This window comes from Sceloporus undulatus, chromosome 5 (assembly GCF_019175285.1).
Source record: "Sceloporus undulatus isolate JIND9_A2432 ecotype Alabama chromosome 5, SceUnd_v1.1, whole genome shotgun sequence".
Lineage (NCBI taxonomy): Eukaryota > Metazoa > Chordata > Lepidosauria > Squamata > Phrynosomatidae > Sceloporus > Sceloporus undulatus.
The window spans coordinates 75357715-75374907 of NC_056526.1; the positions used below are offsets into that span (position 1 = coordinate 75357715).

The 17193-nt window shown below is 37.4% G+C and overlaps 1 protein-coding gene across 1 annotated transcript in view; it reads left to right on the plus strand.

Annotated features, from left to right (window-relative positions):
* The window catches only part of PLXNB2 (plexin B2), a 397958-nt gene that overhangs the window by 280177 nt on the left and 100588 nt on the right, over positions 1-17193 (plus strand). Inside the window, exons 6-9 of the mRNA XM_042469905.1 lie at positions 1258-1380; positions 4013-4113; positions 10799-10925; positions 16496-16646. Coding sequence (XP_042325839.1) covers positions 1258-1380; positions 4013-4113; positions 10799-10925; positions 16496-16646 — 502 coding nt within the window. The remainder of the gene's footprint in view (positions 1-1257; positions 1381-4012; positions 4114-10798; positions 10926-16495; positions 16647-17193) is intronic.

Below are 17193 nucleotides of genomic sequence, written 5' to 3' on the forward strand. Positions count from 1 at the left end.
AACATCTGAGGCATGGAACTGTAACTAGTTCAAGGAAAAGTGGCTGCCTCTTATAGAATATATAAATTCCAACTCTTATGCTCAAAAAACCCACAAAAAACCTCAAGAAATGGAAAAAATATACCCTAACTAAAGGTGGTAAAATAAAGTTCATGTGAATAGTCATATCATATTGTACTGAGCAAAGCTCATCTTTCCAACATGGCCTTCTCAAATAATTTAGCCCTACATTCAGTGAATAATATCAACTAGAATATCCCTATTAAATCACTAAAAATGTTTTAAATTAAACACGTACATAAATTTAATTGACTCAGTGGGTTTGATCTAATCTGTGATTTATTTGATCATTTAAATTCAGATGGGCATATTCAGGGGCCTAGAGTTGTTTTGAAAGGGGATAGGGCTCGACATGGAAAGGCAGGTTGTTATTAACTTTGCCTCCTTGTACGTACATGTTTTACCAAACAGTCAGAAGACAGAATGCATTGCATCAAAATCAACCACCAGCACCAGCTAAAGCAGACAACAATCTGACTATGAAAACACTGGCACAATAATAAATGAATGTTACAAAACTGGGTAAATGAAATTAAGCAAATAAAAACCCTATTAAGTAAATGCAAAGGTGTCTCTAAGGCCTCACATATGTCCCTCCACTTTATTACTTTATAAACAAAGCTGTGGAGATAAATTGGAAGGTTGCACATGTAATATTATATATATTTACCAGGCTGGAGGTGTAGAGAATCATCTGTAAGACACAAGCAGTGAAGAGCAAATATTTAAGTCATACTTAAATATGAAGATACTTTCAAACATGGTGTGCACATAGAAGCCCCTTCCATGTGTCATGTGTTCAGTTATAGCTTACTACCAAAGGTGCATAGGATGAATTGCATGCAGCCTTTGTTATTCATAGGAGGGTTCAGGTAAAACAGCAGTCCAAAATTGTGTGTGCACACACGCATGCGTGCGTGCAGCATCTACTTTCACTGAGACTCCTCCCATCCTCCTTGCAATCCTCTGCAGTGCTGAAAACTTTCTGAAGAGTGTTTTCCAGCCAGCTACATCACAAATTGTCTCCCAGTTCTGCTAATCAAAACATCCTTTGAATATCAACAAATTTTCATTACTTTCAAAAATGCATCTTTTTATATAGTTCGTGTTTTATTTTTAAGCCAAAGAAAAATCCCCACAAAAATATACATGTTTTCAAGTTGTTGTATTGAATAACATAGTAATTGTGTATTTCAGGTAGCTTTGTCTAATCCTGCAAAGGAATATGCTAGTATTCTCATTGAAAAAAACAAGCCTATTCAGAGAGATCTCGTTCTTGATGCTACCCATGAGAACTTGTATGTGATGACCACAAACAAGGTAAAAATAGTGTGTAACAGTAATAACATAGTGAAGGCCATTGCATTTCATAGGTATATAGCTTGTTAATGTAATGTAATGCATAGGTTTTATTCTTTGAGTTATCTTTTGTCCAGAAGTTAACTGGTCCTCATGGTTGATGTTCTGTTGTATAGATTTGCCAAAGAGAGACAGGCAGACAAGTAAAATACTGTTGGTGCAGGTAGGCACAGTTTAAAAAGATAAAGAGTAGCAAGTCCTCTACTGGGGAATGATGGAATAGGGATTTCATGCATGCATCTGCATTTTTCACACCCACCTCTTCATGGCAACAGAATAGTTGGAAGGTAAATGGACTTGGGGAAAAATGTTTTGCTCTCATCTCTATTATGCTTTCGATTATTTACTTATAGCAAAAAAAAGAGGAAAAGAAAAGGAGAAAATGTAGCTATATTTTCGTAAAATCATTTTGATTGATGAAGATAATCATTCCTAAATAGCCTTAGTTTAAATCCTGTATGCTAACCACTGGAATCTAGATGAAGAGTTGTGGTAATTTTATTCTTTTTTGTTCTGTTGTTGGTGGCAAGTGCCACTAGAATATGAACTTCCTTTCTGGAACCAGGGTTAATGGGAGTAATAATATTGCTGTTTGGTTACCCACCTTTCCTCCTTTCAGAAAAACACACAATAGATAACCTCTAGATAAGGAAACAAGGAAATGGCTCTGAGAAGCAAATCGGTATTACTGGTGAAACGTTAGGAACAAACTCTTCTAGAAGATGGCCACATAATCCGAAAAACCCACAAAAAACTACAGTATTGCACTCTTAGATAAAAAGCTGTTAGAACTGAGGAGGGCAGCCTGTGGCTCTTCTAATGTTTTTGTACTACAGCTTCCATATTTGTTAATCAAAACCGGAAATGGATTCTCTTAAATTTTTTGCAATTATTAATTTCAATTATAATTTAAGTGAGTTTTGTGTTTTCTAATGGCTTGTTTCTGAGTTCCTGCATGATAAAATGAGTGCTTTTGTCGTATGGCAAAAACATATTTCTTTGATATTAAATTGCTCAGGAAAGGATATTGCAGGAATTTAACAGTGGCAAAAGTAATGAAAGATGGCATTAAAATTCTAAACACATTGACTTGGGAATATTAAATCTCTTTTTAAGTATGTTTAGGATTGCAGACTAGGTATCATCAGGCACATCTGAATTTCAGCATTCATTGCATGCTTTGGATAAATTGTCCTGATTATTTTAACTGAAGTATTTAGAAATACTGTTGTTTCAAGAATATGTTAACACAGCATCATAGTAACAAGTAAGTACATAGTAATTAGTAAGTCTAGCAAGTACGTAGTAGCATAGTATATCTGATTTAGCAGTAATGAGAAAAAATGCCAGCATGCAAACGTATACTTTTTGAATATACACAGACTGCAAGCTCTTCATTTAAATGACTAGAAATTTCTTTCTGCAGTTTCTATTTTTAATATACTGTGCTATAACTTTCTATGGTACTTGTTAGATGAACTGTGCAGGTTAGGCACAAATTCAGGAGGAATGTATCCCTGCCTGTGGGCTACATTGCAATTTGACTGTCCCAAATCCTTCATCATGAAGAAAATATGTGAGTCATAAGGGCTCGACAGACCACCCCAAAAGGGCAGGCTGGAGGCGCCCATTTTTGCTCCTGAGGAATGCCACAGCAGCCAAACTGTGCGGCCTCCCTCCACACCAAAAAGAACCCACTAAAAGCAGGTTACTTTTGGTGCATACGGCAGACGCCATGAGTGCACCATTGGCACACTGTCACGCGTTGATGACTGTACACTGACTCACATAAACCACATGATATATAATCATCATTACCAGCAAAACATGCATTTGTTGTGATGAATGAAAAGCACACGTTGGAGGGCAGTAATCTGTCCCTCCTTTGCCTCAATTTATGAAGTGTATGGGACAAATTGTGAATTGAGAGTACAAAGCATGGTCCAAAACATTCTGCAGAAATAAGGCAGTTTGAGACCACTTTAACTGTCCTGGCTCAATGAGGGAATCCTGGGAACTGTAGTTTTGTAAGACATTTGCCTTCTCTGTCAAACAGCACTGAGGCCATAATAAACTACAGTCCCCAGGATTCCCTAGCACTGAGCCAGGACAATTAATGCAGTCTCAAACAGGATTATTTCTACAGTGTGCTTTGGACCTATATCACACAAGATATTATATAGGTTGCATCTCCCTTATCCAAAATGCTTGGGACCAGAAGTGTTTTGGATTTTGGAAGGAGGGGTGGATTTTGGAATTATTGACATACCTTGGTGATGGGACTCAAGTCTAAACATGAAATTCATTTATGTCTCGTATATAACTTATGCACATAACCTGAAGGTAATTTTTATATATAATATTTTTAATAATTTTGTGCATCAACAAAGTTCATGTACACTGAACAATCAGAAAGCAAAGGTGTCACTATCTCAGACCCCCACATGGACAATTTTGAATTTTGAAATATTTTGGATTTCAGAAATCTGGATAAGGAGGCTCAACCTGTATGTAACTGACTGAAACAGTCTTCTATAATTTCTAACTAAAAGCCTTTTACAATTTTGCTGTTTATCTATCTCTTTCTTACTAGGTCTTTCGCTTGCCTGTCCAAGAATGTGCCAGTTACTCAACTTGTAATCTGTGCATCCAATCCCGAGATCCTTACTGTGGCTGGTGTGTGACAGAAGGAAAGTAAGTATTGTAGGGTACAACTAAGACAAATATATCATATTATGCAAGCTAATTCTTTTTACAATATCATGCATGCTGAATAATATCTTCAAAGCATTTGTACCACAACTAGAAAAATTCTTCATTGCAAATTACCACATATAATGAGCCGCAGGGAAGAAACTAATTTGCATATTTTGTCTGTATAGCTTGTATATAATTTGCATTAAAATGGTGGTTGCCAAGTCGCAGCTGGTGAACATCTAGCATTTATCTGGTGTTAGTCTTATTCTAGTATTTTAACCCTTAAACATCCCCTTGCTGCCACCATTTTAATGGCAAAAAGGTCCTTATTGAATAGCACTGTGCCCATTTTTTTTCATACTAAAGATCATATTGTATTACACATGTAAACTTTTCAGTAGTCTGTGGCAAAAAGGCTGGAACCAAATGCATTTTCATGCCCTTTTTCACCTCATCGGTTATATTGAATATATCAAGACCTCTTGTGGTGATAGGCAAAACTCTAATTCACTTTAGATCGGGCGTGAGAAAAATGTCACACCCCACATTTTCTGAATTTATTTACTTCTATAATTGGCCCTCCACCTTTTGGCTTTTGTGGCTTTGATTATTCATGGAAGGTTACCGCACCGGGGATAAAACGTTACAACGGACACAAGTGGGGCCGCGCATGGAGCGTGATGGGAACCTGATGGGGCCCAGAACGCTAGTTTACTGCACAGGGAACACTGCCGCCACCGCGCATTCCCATCACATTCCCATCAGGTTCCAGGGGACGCCATTTCTGGGAACTGTTTTGAAACCATCCCCAGAAATGGCGTCCCCTGGAACCCAATGGGAATGTGATGGGAACGCGCAGTGGCGACGGTGGCGTTCCCTGTGCAGTAAACTAGCGTTCTGGGCCCCATCGAGTTCCCCTCAAGCTCCGTGCGCGGCCCCACTCTTGCCCGTTGTAATGCATCGGGGAACGTTTTATCCCCGGTGCGGTAACCTTCATGGATTTGATTCATGTGTTCTCTCTAGGACTCTCTAGGTCCTTCAAAAGTGACTCTTTTGTAAATGTCTGCCAAATGTCATGCTGGAGAATCTAGAGATTCCTACAGAGAACACCTCTCTAGCAATCTTTAGATCCTCCAGCACAATTTCATGGTCAATGTCTAGCAGATGTTAACCACAGACTTATCCTGGAGAGCCTAGAAATTGCTAGAGAAGTTTTCTCTCAGGTAAAAAACAAATAGTTATTTTTAATTCATTTATTTGACTTTCACAGGGGTTCTATGCCCTTAACCTGAGCAAATGTGGAGGATCCACTGTATTTTGGGTGTGTTTTTTTTTAAAGAAAAACTTTTATTTTTAATTGATGAAAAATTGAAAGTGGCCTATAGTGATGGTAAGGGACATTTTTCTGTGGAAGTGCTTTGTTTTAAACTGAGAGGTATTTTCCCCATACCCAACTGGCTTCTAGTCACTAAGCCAGAGGCCCTTGAAAATGAAACCAAAATAGTTTTTTGTTTGTTTTTTGGGCTATGTGGCCATGTTCATAAAGAAACCAAAATAGTTCCTAAAGTTACCAGGGAGGCTTTGAGCAATGGGAGCATAGGGAGAGGTCCAGCTGCTCCAGATCCTGCAAGGATTTTGTATGGCCTCTGGGCCTGGGATAGATGTCTGCCCTTGCCCTGGACATATCAATTATAAGAGTGCTGAAATGAGTTGGAAATGGTTTGTTTGTCTTTCAATATGCTCAAATATTGACATGCCTAAATATTTCTAAGCATGTATCTGAGGGACTAGAAATTTGCTGCCAGTTATGAGAATAGAAATTAGCTGACAGAATGCTGAACATGTTACTGTTTCTAAGAGGAGGTATCTTTATGACTTTGATCTTCAAAACCACTGTCTTCTGTTGTTCAACCTGTGCAATACTGAATATGTATCACTTGCATAGGAATATTAAAATTTGTGAACCATCTTCACAAGGAACCACAAAAATCTAGATTTAAAAAAACAACTGCCACACTATTGGCTTTTCTACCTCCTTATTTTTTATGCTGATTACTAGTGGTTTTCCATGTTTCAGTCAGGAATCTTTCCCAGGCTTATCTGGAGACACCAGGGACTGAAAGTGGGACCTTCTAAATCAAGAGAAAGAGAAAGTCAGCTTAATGTAGTGAGTTGAGTGTTGAACTAGGACTTTGCAGATCATAGAAATCCATTGGGTGACTTTGGGCAAGTCACACTCTCAGTCTCAGAGGAAAGCAAAGGAAACCCCATCTACCAAGGAAACCCTATAATCAGAAACAATTTGACACATCAACAACCACATCAACAACATAAAAATCATGTGATGAACCAGTGAATGGAAATTTTTAACAGAACATCACAGCAACATCACAAAACTATAGTTCGTTTAAGACGTTGTGATAGACATTAAATGAAGCTGGTATTAAAATATAGATATATTATATTTAATAATAAATGAAAACAGCCATCCAAATCTAGTTGTTAATACCAGTTATAGTAAACCCATTGGGAACTTTGTAAATTAGAATTGATGTAAGTTCCATTGATTCCATGGCTCTACGATAACTGGGACTAATAGTTGGATTTAGACCACTGAAGGAAACATATTTTATGTCAAAATGAAGAGCATTTAGGGGGGAAACAAAAGAAAAAGACATTTTTCTTTTCAAATTGATGTTTTCTCCTTATTTTAAATATCTGTATTTCTAGTCAGTGTCTTTACAATTCCATTACAGTTGTTTGAGTGATATTGTTCATCAGAGCAGTACCCTGTTTGTGAACACACAATTGAGTGAACTTGCAAGTTTTACTTGGTTGGGGAAAGTACATGATTCCTACACCTTTTCCTGTTTTTAGAATGTTGGCTCACCTGAACCTGTCACTAAACAGACTATCATAATAGTTACTACTTGGCTGACTTATCAGTCATATTAACTAATTTATACTTTGAAAATAAACTTAAAATCTGCTGAACCAACCCTTTTGAATTTCTCTAGGCTTATTTTTAAAATAAATACAGGGAAGAGGTATACCCATAAGAGGTATAAGGCATGCAATTCAGTTTCAAACTTCCACAGTAATTAACCACATAGAGGAACCATGTGGGATTTTGTGATATGAAGCGTATGCTATTGGCATACCAGGTTTGCTTAATTATAGGATGAAGATGGATTTCAGGGAGCTGACTTTTTCTCTAAACATTTTAAATAACTTCAGTAAGATTACCTAAATGTAAAATTCAGCAAAATTATCTTGACATGAGGCCTATCCATGCAGGCTTGAAATGTAATACTACCATGTGCCCCCAAAGCATAGGAATTAATTTGGATCAGTATTGCTGCATCATATTGGTGGAATGTATCAACTTCTTCCTTAAGGCTTCTGATTCTTGACCTCATTATATGATATAGGAAAGGTCTTTATTGGCAAATGTCCTCTTCTGGTTGTAGGGAACACATTCTTCACTCTGAGTGCTAGTCCTTATGCAGCCAAAATGACAATACCCACACAACAAAAAGCTGGAGAAGAGTACCTGTTTTTGAAGAAGAACAAAGCAATCATTTTTAGGGAGGAAAAAAAGCCTAACAGAGAGAAATCCACCCATCCCCTGCCTAAATGGCTCATTGAGGACTCAGGCAATGTTTCAAAGAGGCCATTGGATACTGAGAGACTTTGGGGGGTGGAAAGGAATATTCTTAAACAGAGATATTATTATCACACCTAGTGTTACATTTGACAGCTTTTTCTTGCAACTAGTATTTTTCTAATGTTGAATGATGTTAGCCATTATTAGACTGGAAGAGCCAGATTCCAATCCCCAAACACTAATGCATATGATGTAAGTTGTTGTTGTATGCCTTCGAGTCATTTCTGACTTAGGGCAACCCTAAGATTTTCTGGGTCTCACCCAAGGTCACTCAATAGGTTTCCACAGCCAAGTGGGAATCAAAACCTGATCTCCAGAGTTGTAGTCCAGCACTCAAACACTGAAATCACTACACCACATTGGCTCTCAGGGTATAAGTATGGTGGTAGAAATATTGAATAAAATGTAAGTAATAATCTATGTAAAAGAAAAGAACGTGAATGCAGATATGCTTGACAGAACCTGAGCCACAGGGCAAGCAGGAATAAAGATTCTGCACCATGAACACTTTATAGTAGTATTACAGTGTTAATGAGTAGAAAAATATATTTCAGTACCTTATTGGGAACAATGTAGATTATTAAAGCTGCACAACTGAGAGAGAGTTCACACTAGGATAGTTTGGTAAGAAGTACTGTTCCCATGGCCTGCCATGCCTAGATTAAAAGCCAAGAAATGTACATGTCTGTTGACCCTGTTTCAGGCATCCACATGGGCAATAGAATATCTGTCAAGGAGCTACTTGTGTCCATGTAGCACAGGTAGATAATTGGTTTTCCTTGGAATTGTTTGATGATCAGACAGAAATCTAATGACTAAATCTTATAACCTTATTCCTCAAGAATTCTGGCAGTAGCAAGCTAGAGAGTGTCAAAATTTGACTATCCCAGGTCGCTCTTTTATGGCAGACTACACTGTCTTCAGGTACTTGTTTGTTTATTAATTTAGGACATGTATACCCCACCCTTCAGACAGAAAGTCTCCTAGAGCAGCTCATCAATTGTTACTTTGACAGTTCCAATCCAGATATGTCCATTGTATTCAAACTGACAAGCTAGATATGTCAGTTGGTTATCTGTTTCCCAGATTTATGTATGCCTTTGTTCTCCTCCCTCCTTGACAACATTTGGGTTGTACTATTAAAAAACGTATATGCCATACGGTGCAGTCAAAAATAAGATCCAGTATAAATGAAATGATCAAAACCGAAGCAGAAAGTCAGCATAATGCTGACCATGGTCATATAACTGAATTACATGGAGAAATAAAACAATCTCATAAAGCTAAAATGCATCTGAACCATCATAAAAAGCAGAGCTTAAAATATTAATGCCAATATTTTAAACGCTGTTCAAATGATGTTAGTGTATTACAGACAGCTTAATAATGTGCACTGTGTAGAAGCTGTTTATAAAATGTTAGCAGACCAGAAAAACAGTTAAAAGGCTAAAATTCCATTATTTTAATGGGGCTTAACTTTCTGTGGCTTAGTGCCAATCAGGCTGATGGCCAATCAGTTGCTGTGGGCTACTGAAAATGATTTGCCTTTAGTTTGGCTGAGGATAATCAAATGAATCCACTCTGGATGAATACATGGTTTCTGTAAATGTAGTTTCCAGAATCACTGTCCCTGTGGCTATTTTTAATTTAATTTAATTTTACCACTTATACCAAATTATAAGCAATCTTTATACCTATGGAACTGATCTATCACCCAACCACAGAGCACACACTTTGCTTTCAGAATTTCCCAGGTGTCTTCCCTTAGAGTTGGGAAAGATTTTTGTTCAAAACCGCAGAGAGTACTAACAACCTCCATAGAAGTTTGCTGCATTACAGGGGTTGGAAACCCATGATCTGTAGTTACATGTGCTTTTAGAGCCCCCAGGACACACAGTTCATGCTTTAAAATAAGGCACAGTTGCTCCCCAAGATCCCTAGAATTATTTAATGTCTGCAGATTAATCTGTTTTTATACAAAATGTTTTATCAGTTCCCATTTCATTATATTTTTATTTAGTTTCTTTTCATTGCATGTTGGTAAAATATTTAGCTATCTCCAACCACAGTAGATTCACCTTTATCCACTGCTTGGTGCCAGTGCTGCTATTTGATCTTGGTACTGAATACAGAGAATCCAGAAGTGGGTTGTATTTCAAGGGTTGCCGATAGGCTTCCCTTTTTGTGTGTGCATCTGCCTTCAAATGATCTGTTGACTTGTGGTGGCGCCATGGATTTCATAGGGCTTTCTTAGGCAAGGACTGCTTGCTTAAGGTGGTTTTACCAGTTCCTTTCTCTGAAATACAGACTACAGCACCTGGTATTTCTCACATCCAAGTACTAACCAGGCCTGACTCTGCTTTTCCAAGATCAGACAGGATCTGGTGCCTATAGGGTTTTCAGACCCTACAGGTTTCCCCAGCAGTGAGAAGAAGTAAAAGCCAGAGATGGTTGTTTTCTTCTGCAACTTATGTATGAGTCCCAGGAGGGTAAGATTTGGAGTGAGACTAAATACTTAATGACAGTATGAAGACTTTTAAAGCAGGGGTAGAAAGGTGTGGCCTCCATATGACATTAGCCTGCAACTTCTGTCATTCCTCATCATTGGGCACACTGGCTAGAGACAATAGGAATTGCTGTCTCATAACACATGGAGGAGTCAAATTGACTCACCCATAAAACAATCCAGATTTATACACTCTGTTGGCACAGTTTCTTATCTGCCAAACTGTATTTTCATTTTCTCCTTCTTGAATATTAGGTTAGGTGTTTCACTGGTATAAAGTGAATTACATTTAAGATAAATATTTGTACATTTACTGATGTGATTTGAAAATGTACATGGGTAATTATGCTGTCATAAGGAACAATAAGTAAACAGAAAGAAATGAAATATTAAACACACATTCTGTGCTGCATGTCCTACGTATGCTTGAATGTTGTTTTTGATTAATGAGTGCTGATTTATACATATATATGAGAGAGATAACTGTTAAATATTATCACTTCTTTCAGATGCACCAGGAAAAAAGACTGTGAAAGATCAGCTCAGGCTAATCACTGGCTCTGGAGCCCAGATGGCATTTGTTTGAATATTACAAGTGCTAACCCTCAAAATATGAGCCGAAGAGCCTCAGGCAAGGTAAATGCATTGAGGTTTTTGTGTGTACTGTAGAAATGTAAAAAAATCTATAAATTTCATATAGTTGCTTGCATTATTGTTTTATGCAAATATAATGGGTGAACAGAAGTTGGATAGGGATCTACTGTTAGAGTTCTAGTTATTTGAAATTTTATTGTTAATTGCTAATGAGTTGACTCTGACTTATGGAGAACCTATGAATGAGAGCCCTCCAAGACAGGCTGTCATTAACAGCCCTGTTTACCAAAATATCTGACTCCTGAAAATGTTTCTGAACAATGTCAAGGATAACATGATTTCTGCTGCAGTAAGATTGGGGGTAGTCCTCTGATCTTCATTTTTTTTACAAATAAAATAATTTAGTTATTGTATTTATTATTAATTAATTAATTAATTATAAATAAATAGTCAAGATGGAATTTTGTGTAGAGATGTTGGAGATTATCAGCCTTTTCCATCCTTCCCCCTGGGATGAAAATTTAATCACAGATTGTATTATATGCCTTTGTGCCCATCCCGTACTCAATCATGGCATCCTATACCCGAGCCGGACTTCTCCAGCACGTTTTGAAAGAAGCGGATTTTCCCATTCTTTGCAAAGTGTGGGAGAAGTCCAGATTGGGTACAGGATGCCATGATCGGGTACAGGATGCAGGCGTGCAATACAGTTTGGTCTTAAAAGTTTTCATCCCGCACCAAGATCGGGAAGGAAAGACAAAAAACGGCAGTGCAATAATCTCCACTGTGAGCTTAGTTGAATTTTGATATTCAAGACAAATTTTTGGGCTTGTAATTCTTTCATTGTGGTGTTTGTTTTTTAATGTGTGCATGCGTGCATCCCAGCCTGTGGTTGGTGGATCTTGAAGTTCTACTAAAAAGAAAAATTAGATCCAACAAGTCTGACATTTTTTCCATTCCTAATTTACAGTCTTCTAAAGACAGTATTGTCCTACAGTACGTATTTGATGATATATTGCTTTCTTCTTTCTCATGCCACAGTCAGTTTCTTAGAAAATAACTTATTTCTGTCAAAAATCTCAAAATAGTTTTTCCTCAAAAAGTCCAAGTACAGATAAAAAACACCGAGTTTGTTTTTACTGTGCAAGATATCCATGTATATGGAGTTGGCTTGTCTGAAGATCTATTTATGATCTACTCATCCATTTCATGCTTTTGATAAGATAATGATTTCAGAATACTCTAGAGCAATGCTGCTTAAAGTGCCAACAAGTTTCCAGGAAATAAAGAAATAGTTGTAGCTAATAGGTACAAATATAGTACTGGTTCCTGGCACATTACCAGAAAAATTGGTGGTTTCCCCAAATCTGATAGCCTGAGAAGCACTTCTGTAGATAGTCATGGGTTCCATTCTGAACCCACATTCAGAATTTGAAGAGGACATTCCAGAAGCTGTATCTTTAGCCAAATATTTTTCACAGCACAAAAAGCACTAATATGTATTTCCTGTTAGAGAAATTAAAAGACAATTATGCTTGGTAAAGTGGAAGGCAGTAGGAAAAGAGGGAGAATGCATTATGCATGGATAGATTCAATCAAGGAAGCCACAGCTCTGAGCTTAGCAGGACTATTAATAGCAGGGCATTTTAGAAGTCCCTCATTTATAGGGTTGCTGTAAGTCAAAGCCAGTTTGACAGTGATTAACACAAATTAAGTTTTTAAAATGGTGAAAATAACCTTCATGTTTACTCAAAAATCTATTTCAGGATTTCATTTCAAAGTATTAAAAATTGTACAGATGATATGTGTCCCATAAATTTCATAAGGTTTTCTTATGCAAAGAATACCCAGAGGTGGTTTTGATACTCCCTTCCTGTATATATAGCCTACAGCACGTGGTATTTCCTGGTAGTCTCCCATCCAAGTACTAACCAAATCTGGCCTTGCTTAGCTTCCAAAATCAGACAGAAACTGTTGCCTTTAGGGTATTTCAGCCCTTGCAAATATAAACATGAGTAAAATACAATGAGGCAGCAACACAAGACTAGATCATGTTATATTCTGAAATTCGTATTCACAGAGCTAGCAACTGTGTTAAAACTGTTTTTCCTTTACATCAGGGATCAGTAAAGTGTAGGCCTACCTTTGGACTGTAGCTCCCAGCAGTCTTAATCAACATAGCCAACAATGAGGTATCATGGGAAATGCAATCCAAAAATATCCAGAGGTCCAGAGTTGCCTGCTAATCTTTCTCGCAAGAACTCCCAAGATAACAATTTTAAATAACGACTTTAAAAACTGATGTCTTACCAGACCAATTAAGTGGGATGCCCATGTGTGAATTGATAGAGCAAGCCTATTACCTTTTAGAATAAAGAATATGTCCAGGTGGGTTGTGGTTGCAGGGAAACTGCTGTGAAGAAGAAAAGTGTTTTATTATATATTTTAGGATACAGAAGATGTGCACTATACTTTCTCACTCTATTATAAATCCTCTGGCTGTAGCACTAGGCTTACTTTTGGGGATGGTTCATTTTTTTCACCACAGGAATGTCACATTTCCTAAGAGCAAAACAGTCTTAGATAGGAAGAATAAGCCATATGTTACTTAAGAGGTGCAGTGGTAGAAAGCTATTTGGGAGATATAGCAGAATGAGAAATAATTGTGAAAAGGGAAGCTTCAGATAGCTCTTTGTGTTCTTGGTCAATTCAATAAACTTTTTAACCCATCCTCTTCTCTTATCTTCTTTCTGGTTCCGTTTCCTTATATCACAGAAATAATCAAACACTTGAATGCTTTGTTGGCATTTTCCCTTGAGGCTCATGAATTCACCAGACATAACTCTTTGTCAGAAAACTTCACACTTCTGTCCCTCAGCAGCCAACATGTTGCTTCATCTCTCCAGTTCTGAATGGGTGTTATAGGGAAAGTCTGTCTTTATTCTCCATCCAAAACAAGAGCCTTGATTCTCTCCAGCCTGACTTGTGACTCCTGCTGGGTCTTCTGGCAATTGTTTTTGTGTGGTTAACGTGCTTTAATTATGCTGGAAAAGTTTGAATAACTCCTGTGCTCAATAGATGTTGCATTTGCACTTGGAAAGAAAACTACACAAAAGAGAGTCTGGAGAAGAAAAAGGATGGTAGAGTACAGATGCAGCATTATTTCTGGGGCCAGGGTGGGAGTTAAGAGTTAAGACAAAATGAGAAACCATAAATCCATCTTTGCCAAAGTTTCAGAAAGGGTTTTATTCACAGAGGGGGAAATACCTAGTATTTAGTGGGACTATGGAATAATACATTTTATTTATATGCCGCTTCTCCCACAGGATTGAGTCGGCATACAACATCAAATAAAACACAGTATAAAATACAACATACAGTTAAAATACATCCCATTAATTCCCTCCTCCCTCAGTCCATACTACAATAAAATATCATTAAACAATTTAAAAGTTAAGAATTAAAAGCACAGAATACCAGGCTCTTTTTCTATTGCATTAGAATCGAGACTTGTTTTCCAGTCCACACTGGGATTGGCCAATTCAAACAATATATAAAGGTTAGCACAGGCTGATGTTGATCAGCACAGACTGTTCAGCACAGATTGAAAATGCTGTTTTCTTTATTAAACAACTATTTGTGAACTTTCATGGAACAAGTCAGCAACTACATTTTCTGTGCAGAAAGAACCATTTTGCACAAAAGGCACATGGGGTTATTTTGCACACAAAAAAATTCTGCACAGAAAACTCTGCAGAATACAATATGTTTTACTGTACTAACTGATAATGTTTTTTATGCAAGGGAAATGCTGTTTTCTGTATAAAATAACTACTTGTAAACTTTCACAGAACAAGTCAACAACTACATTTTCTGTGTAGAAAACAGTATTTTTTTTGTGTAGAAAGAACCATGTAGAAATTTTGTATAGATTATGTCAAAAGCTACAACAATTCTTGTCAGTCTGGAATATTTCTCATCAAGGTTTCATGACCTTTAAAAACATGTTTTTCGATTATTTTCTAACTGTAACATTCACAAGAAGTAGGAGCAGATGACACTGCACCAGTATTTTCTAATTAATTGTGTCATTGCTTCAAGGAAGGGATGGAAAAAAGGAAAAAATTGTGGAAAGTGGTGAGAAATTTCTGACATATGTATCAGAGTGCAGAGCTGTGGGGTTTCTGTGTTTACTTAGCTGAAAAAAGATGGCAAAACTGTATGTTTTCTTTATTTTGCAATTCTTGTGACTTTCTTCTGTGCATTGCAATCTCACTTCAAGGAGTTTCACAAAAAAAACCCCTACCAAAAACACCTCCTGGAGCCCTGCATTTCTCAGAAATTCCTACTTTCCTACACTCATGGCGATCAGCTACCTCTTTCATAGAGAGGGAGATCTCTTGAAAAAGGACAGGTGGTTATTCAGCACAACAGAAACATCCGAACCTACAAACAACACAGCATTCTCAGCTCATCCATTTATTTATTTATTTATTTATTTGTAAAGCACTGTAGGTTTACACAGCGCTGTACATACAATCAAATAAAATAAAATAAGGGCCTGCCAGTGGCATACACTCTTCAAAGAACAATGGAGATTAATACATAAATTAAATTAGAAGCAATAAAATAAACTCCCCAACTTTTTTTAAAGCCCACCCAAATTACAATTTCGGTCAAACCTCTGTACCCTCTGCTTTCGCAGCTACTTGGAAACTATCATTGTCATATCTTTTAATAGTTTTTCTAAGATTTTTGTATGGTTGTTGTTGGCTTTGTAGTGTACCTACAAGTCATTTCTGATGGTAACCCTAAAGCCATAAGGTCTTAAATAATCTTAAACTCCCTGGGGAGGCTGACTCACCCAAGATAGCCCAGTAGGTTTTCATGGCCGGAGGGAAATCAAACCTTGATGTCCAAAATCGTAGTCCAGTGCTCAAACCATTACACCACACTGTCTCTCAATTGTATGTACATCCCTCCATTTTTAATGTATAGAAATTCCTATGGCGACATAGCCTAATATCATTAGTGAAACAGAGTGGGGATTTAACAGCTTAGTAGCTCAAAGAGCTACAATCTTTTGCCTAAGGAAATATTTCTGAGAGAAACCACAAATTTCTGAGGACATTTCAGATTATTTGACATTTGTGTTATTCTTGGGACAAACTCCCCCTGAGAATACTGGCTACCATTGTGAAAGCCATAAAATCTTTTACCCGTGTATCATTTCAATCATGTTGGTTATTCCATTTTCTGTCATTTTATGACCAAAATATTTTAAGCCTATTCTGTATACCAAAATAAAAATAGTTGGCCTAGAACATTATTCTTCTGTGTGCCTTTTGCAGTGTACTCCTCCCCCCCACCCAACACAAAGTCCTACCAGTGCATCAGGAATTCTGTAATGGCATGGTAAAGTCATTTTGCAGAATTATGGGTGAAAGGCTTTTTACTGTGGTGTTAAAATTTGCATGTAGTGGTAAGATTTTTTTCTCACTTCTGCATTTCCTTTTATCTGTGCTACAATTTCACTCTAGTTCTACTAGGATGTTGATAGCTTTGCCCATATTTCTTGCTTTCCATCAGTCTTGTTGTTATTGTGATTCCAGGTGGAATTGACCGTAACTCCTCTACCAGATTTGAATGAAGATGACCAGCTTTCATGTCGTTTTGGTGAAATGATCCACCAGGCAGAGTTACAAGGAGAGGCTATTATTTGTCACCCTCCTCACGAAATCCCTCCAACAACAAAAGGACAAGGTAAAGAGGCAGCAGCGCCTCATGCTCATTATATTCCCATGCTTTTCAAAGTTTGATGCAGGATACTTTACTAGTTGCAAGGAAGGCACAAGCTCTTTTTTCCAGTCCATTTCTCTTTGCACTGCAATCCGTTTTTTCCTTGGAAACATTGACATCAACTTCCCTCAAAAAGGGAATTGGCTGTCAGTGCTTCTGAGAAGAAGGAGAAAAGGCTTCATGCTTTATGCACTGCTTGAGTTTGCCACATTTATTTTTCAATCTAAAACCGCAAAAAGCCACAATGCACACAGGTGAGCTCTAATTGGCAAAGCCAAAATAACATAAAAAGTTATAGAGTTAACACTGAGGATGTTTTTCATGCTTGTTAATAAAGTGAAGCAAGTCTGCATCTCATTGTTTCCAAGGTCAAGCAAAATCCTATGAAGGCAACATAGGAAGTACGTAAGTCCTGCTGTAGTACACATGTGTACATATGGAGGCCTCCCTTCTGAAAATCACATTATGTTTGTTTATATCCCATCCCAGTTTTGGTAACCAAGGCACCCTG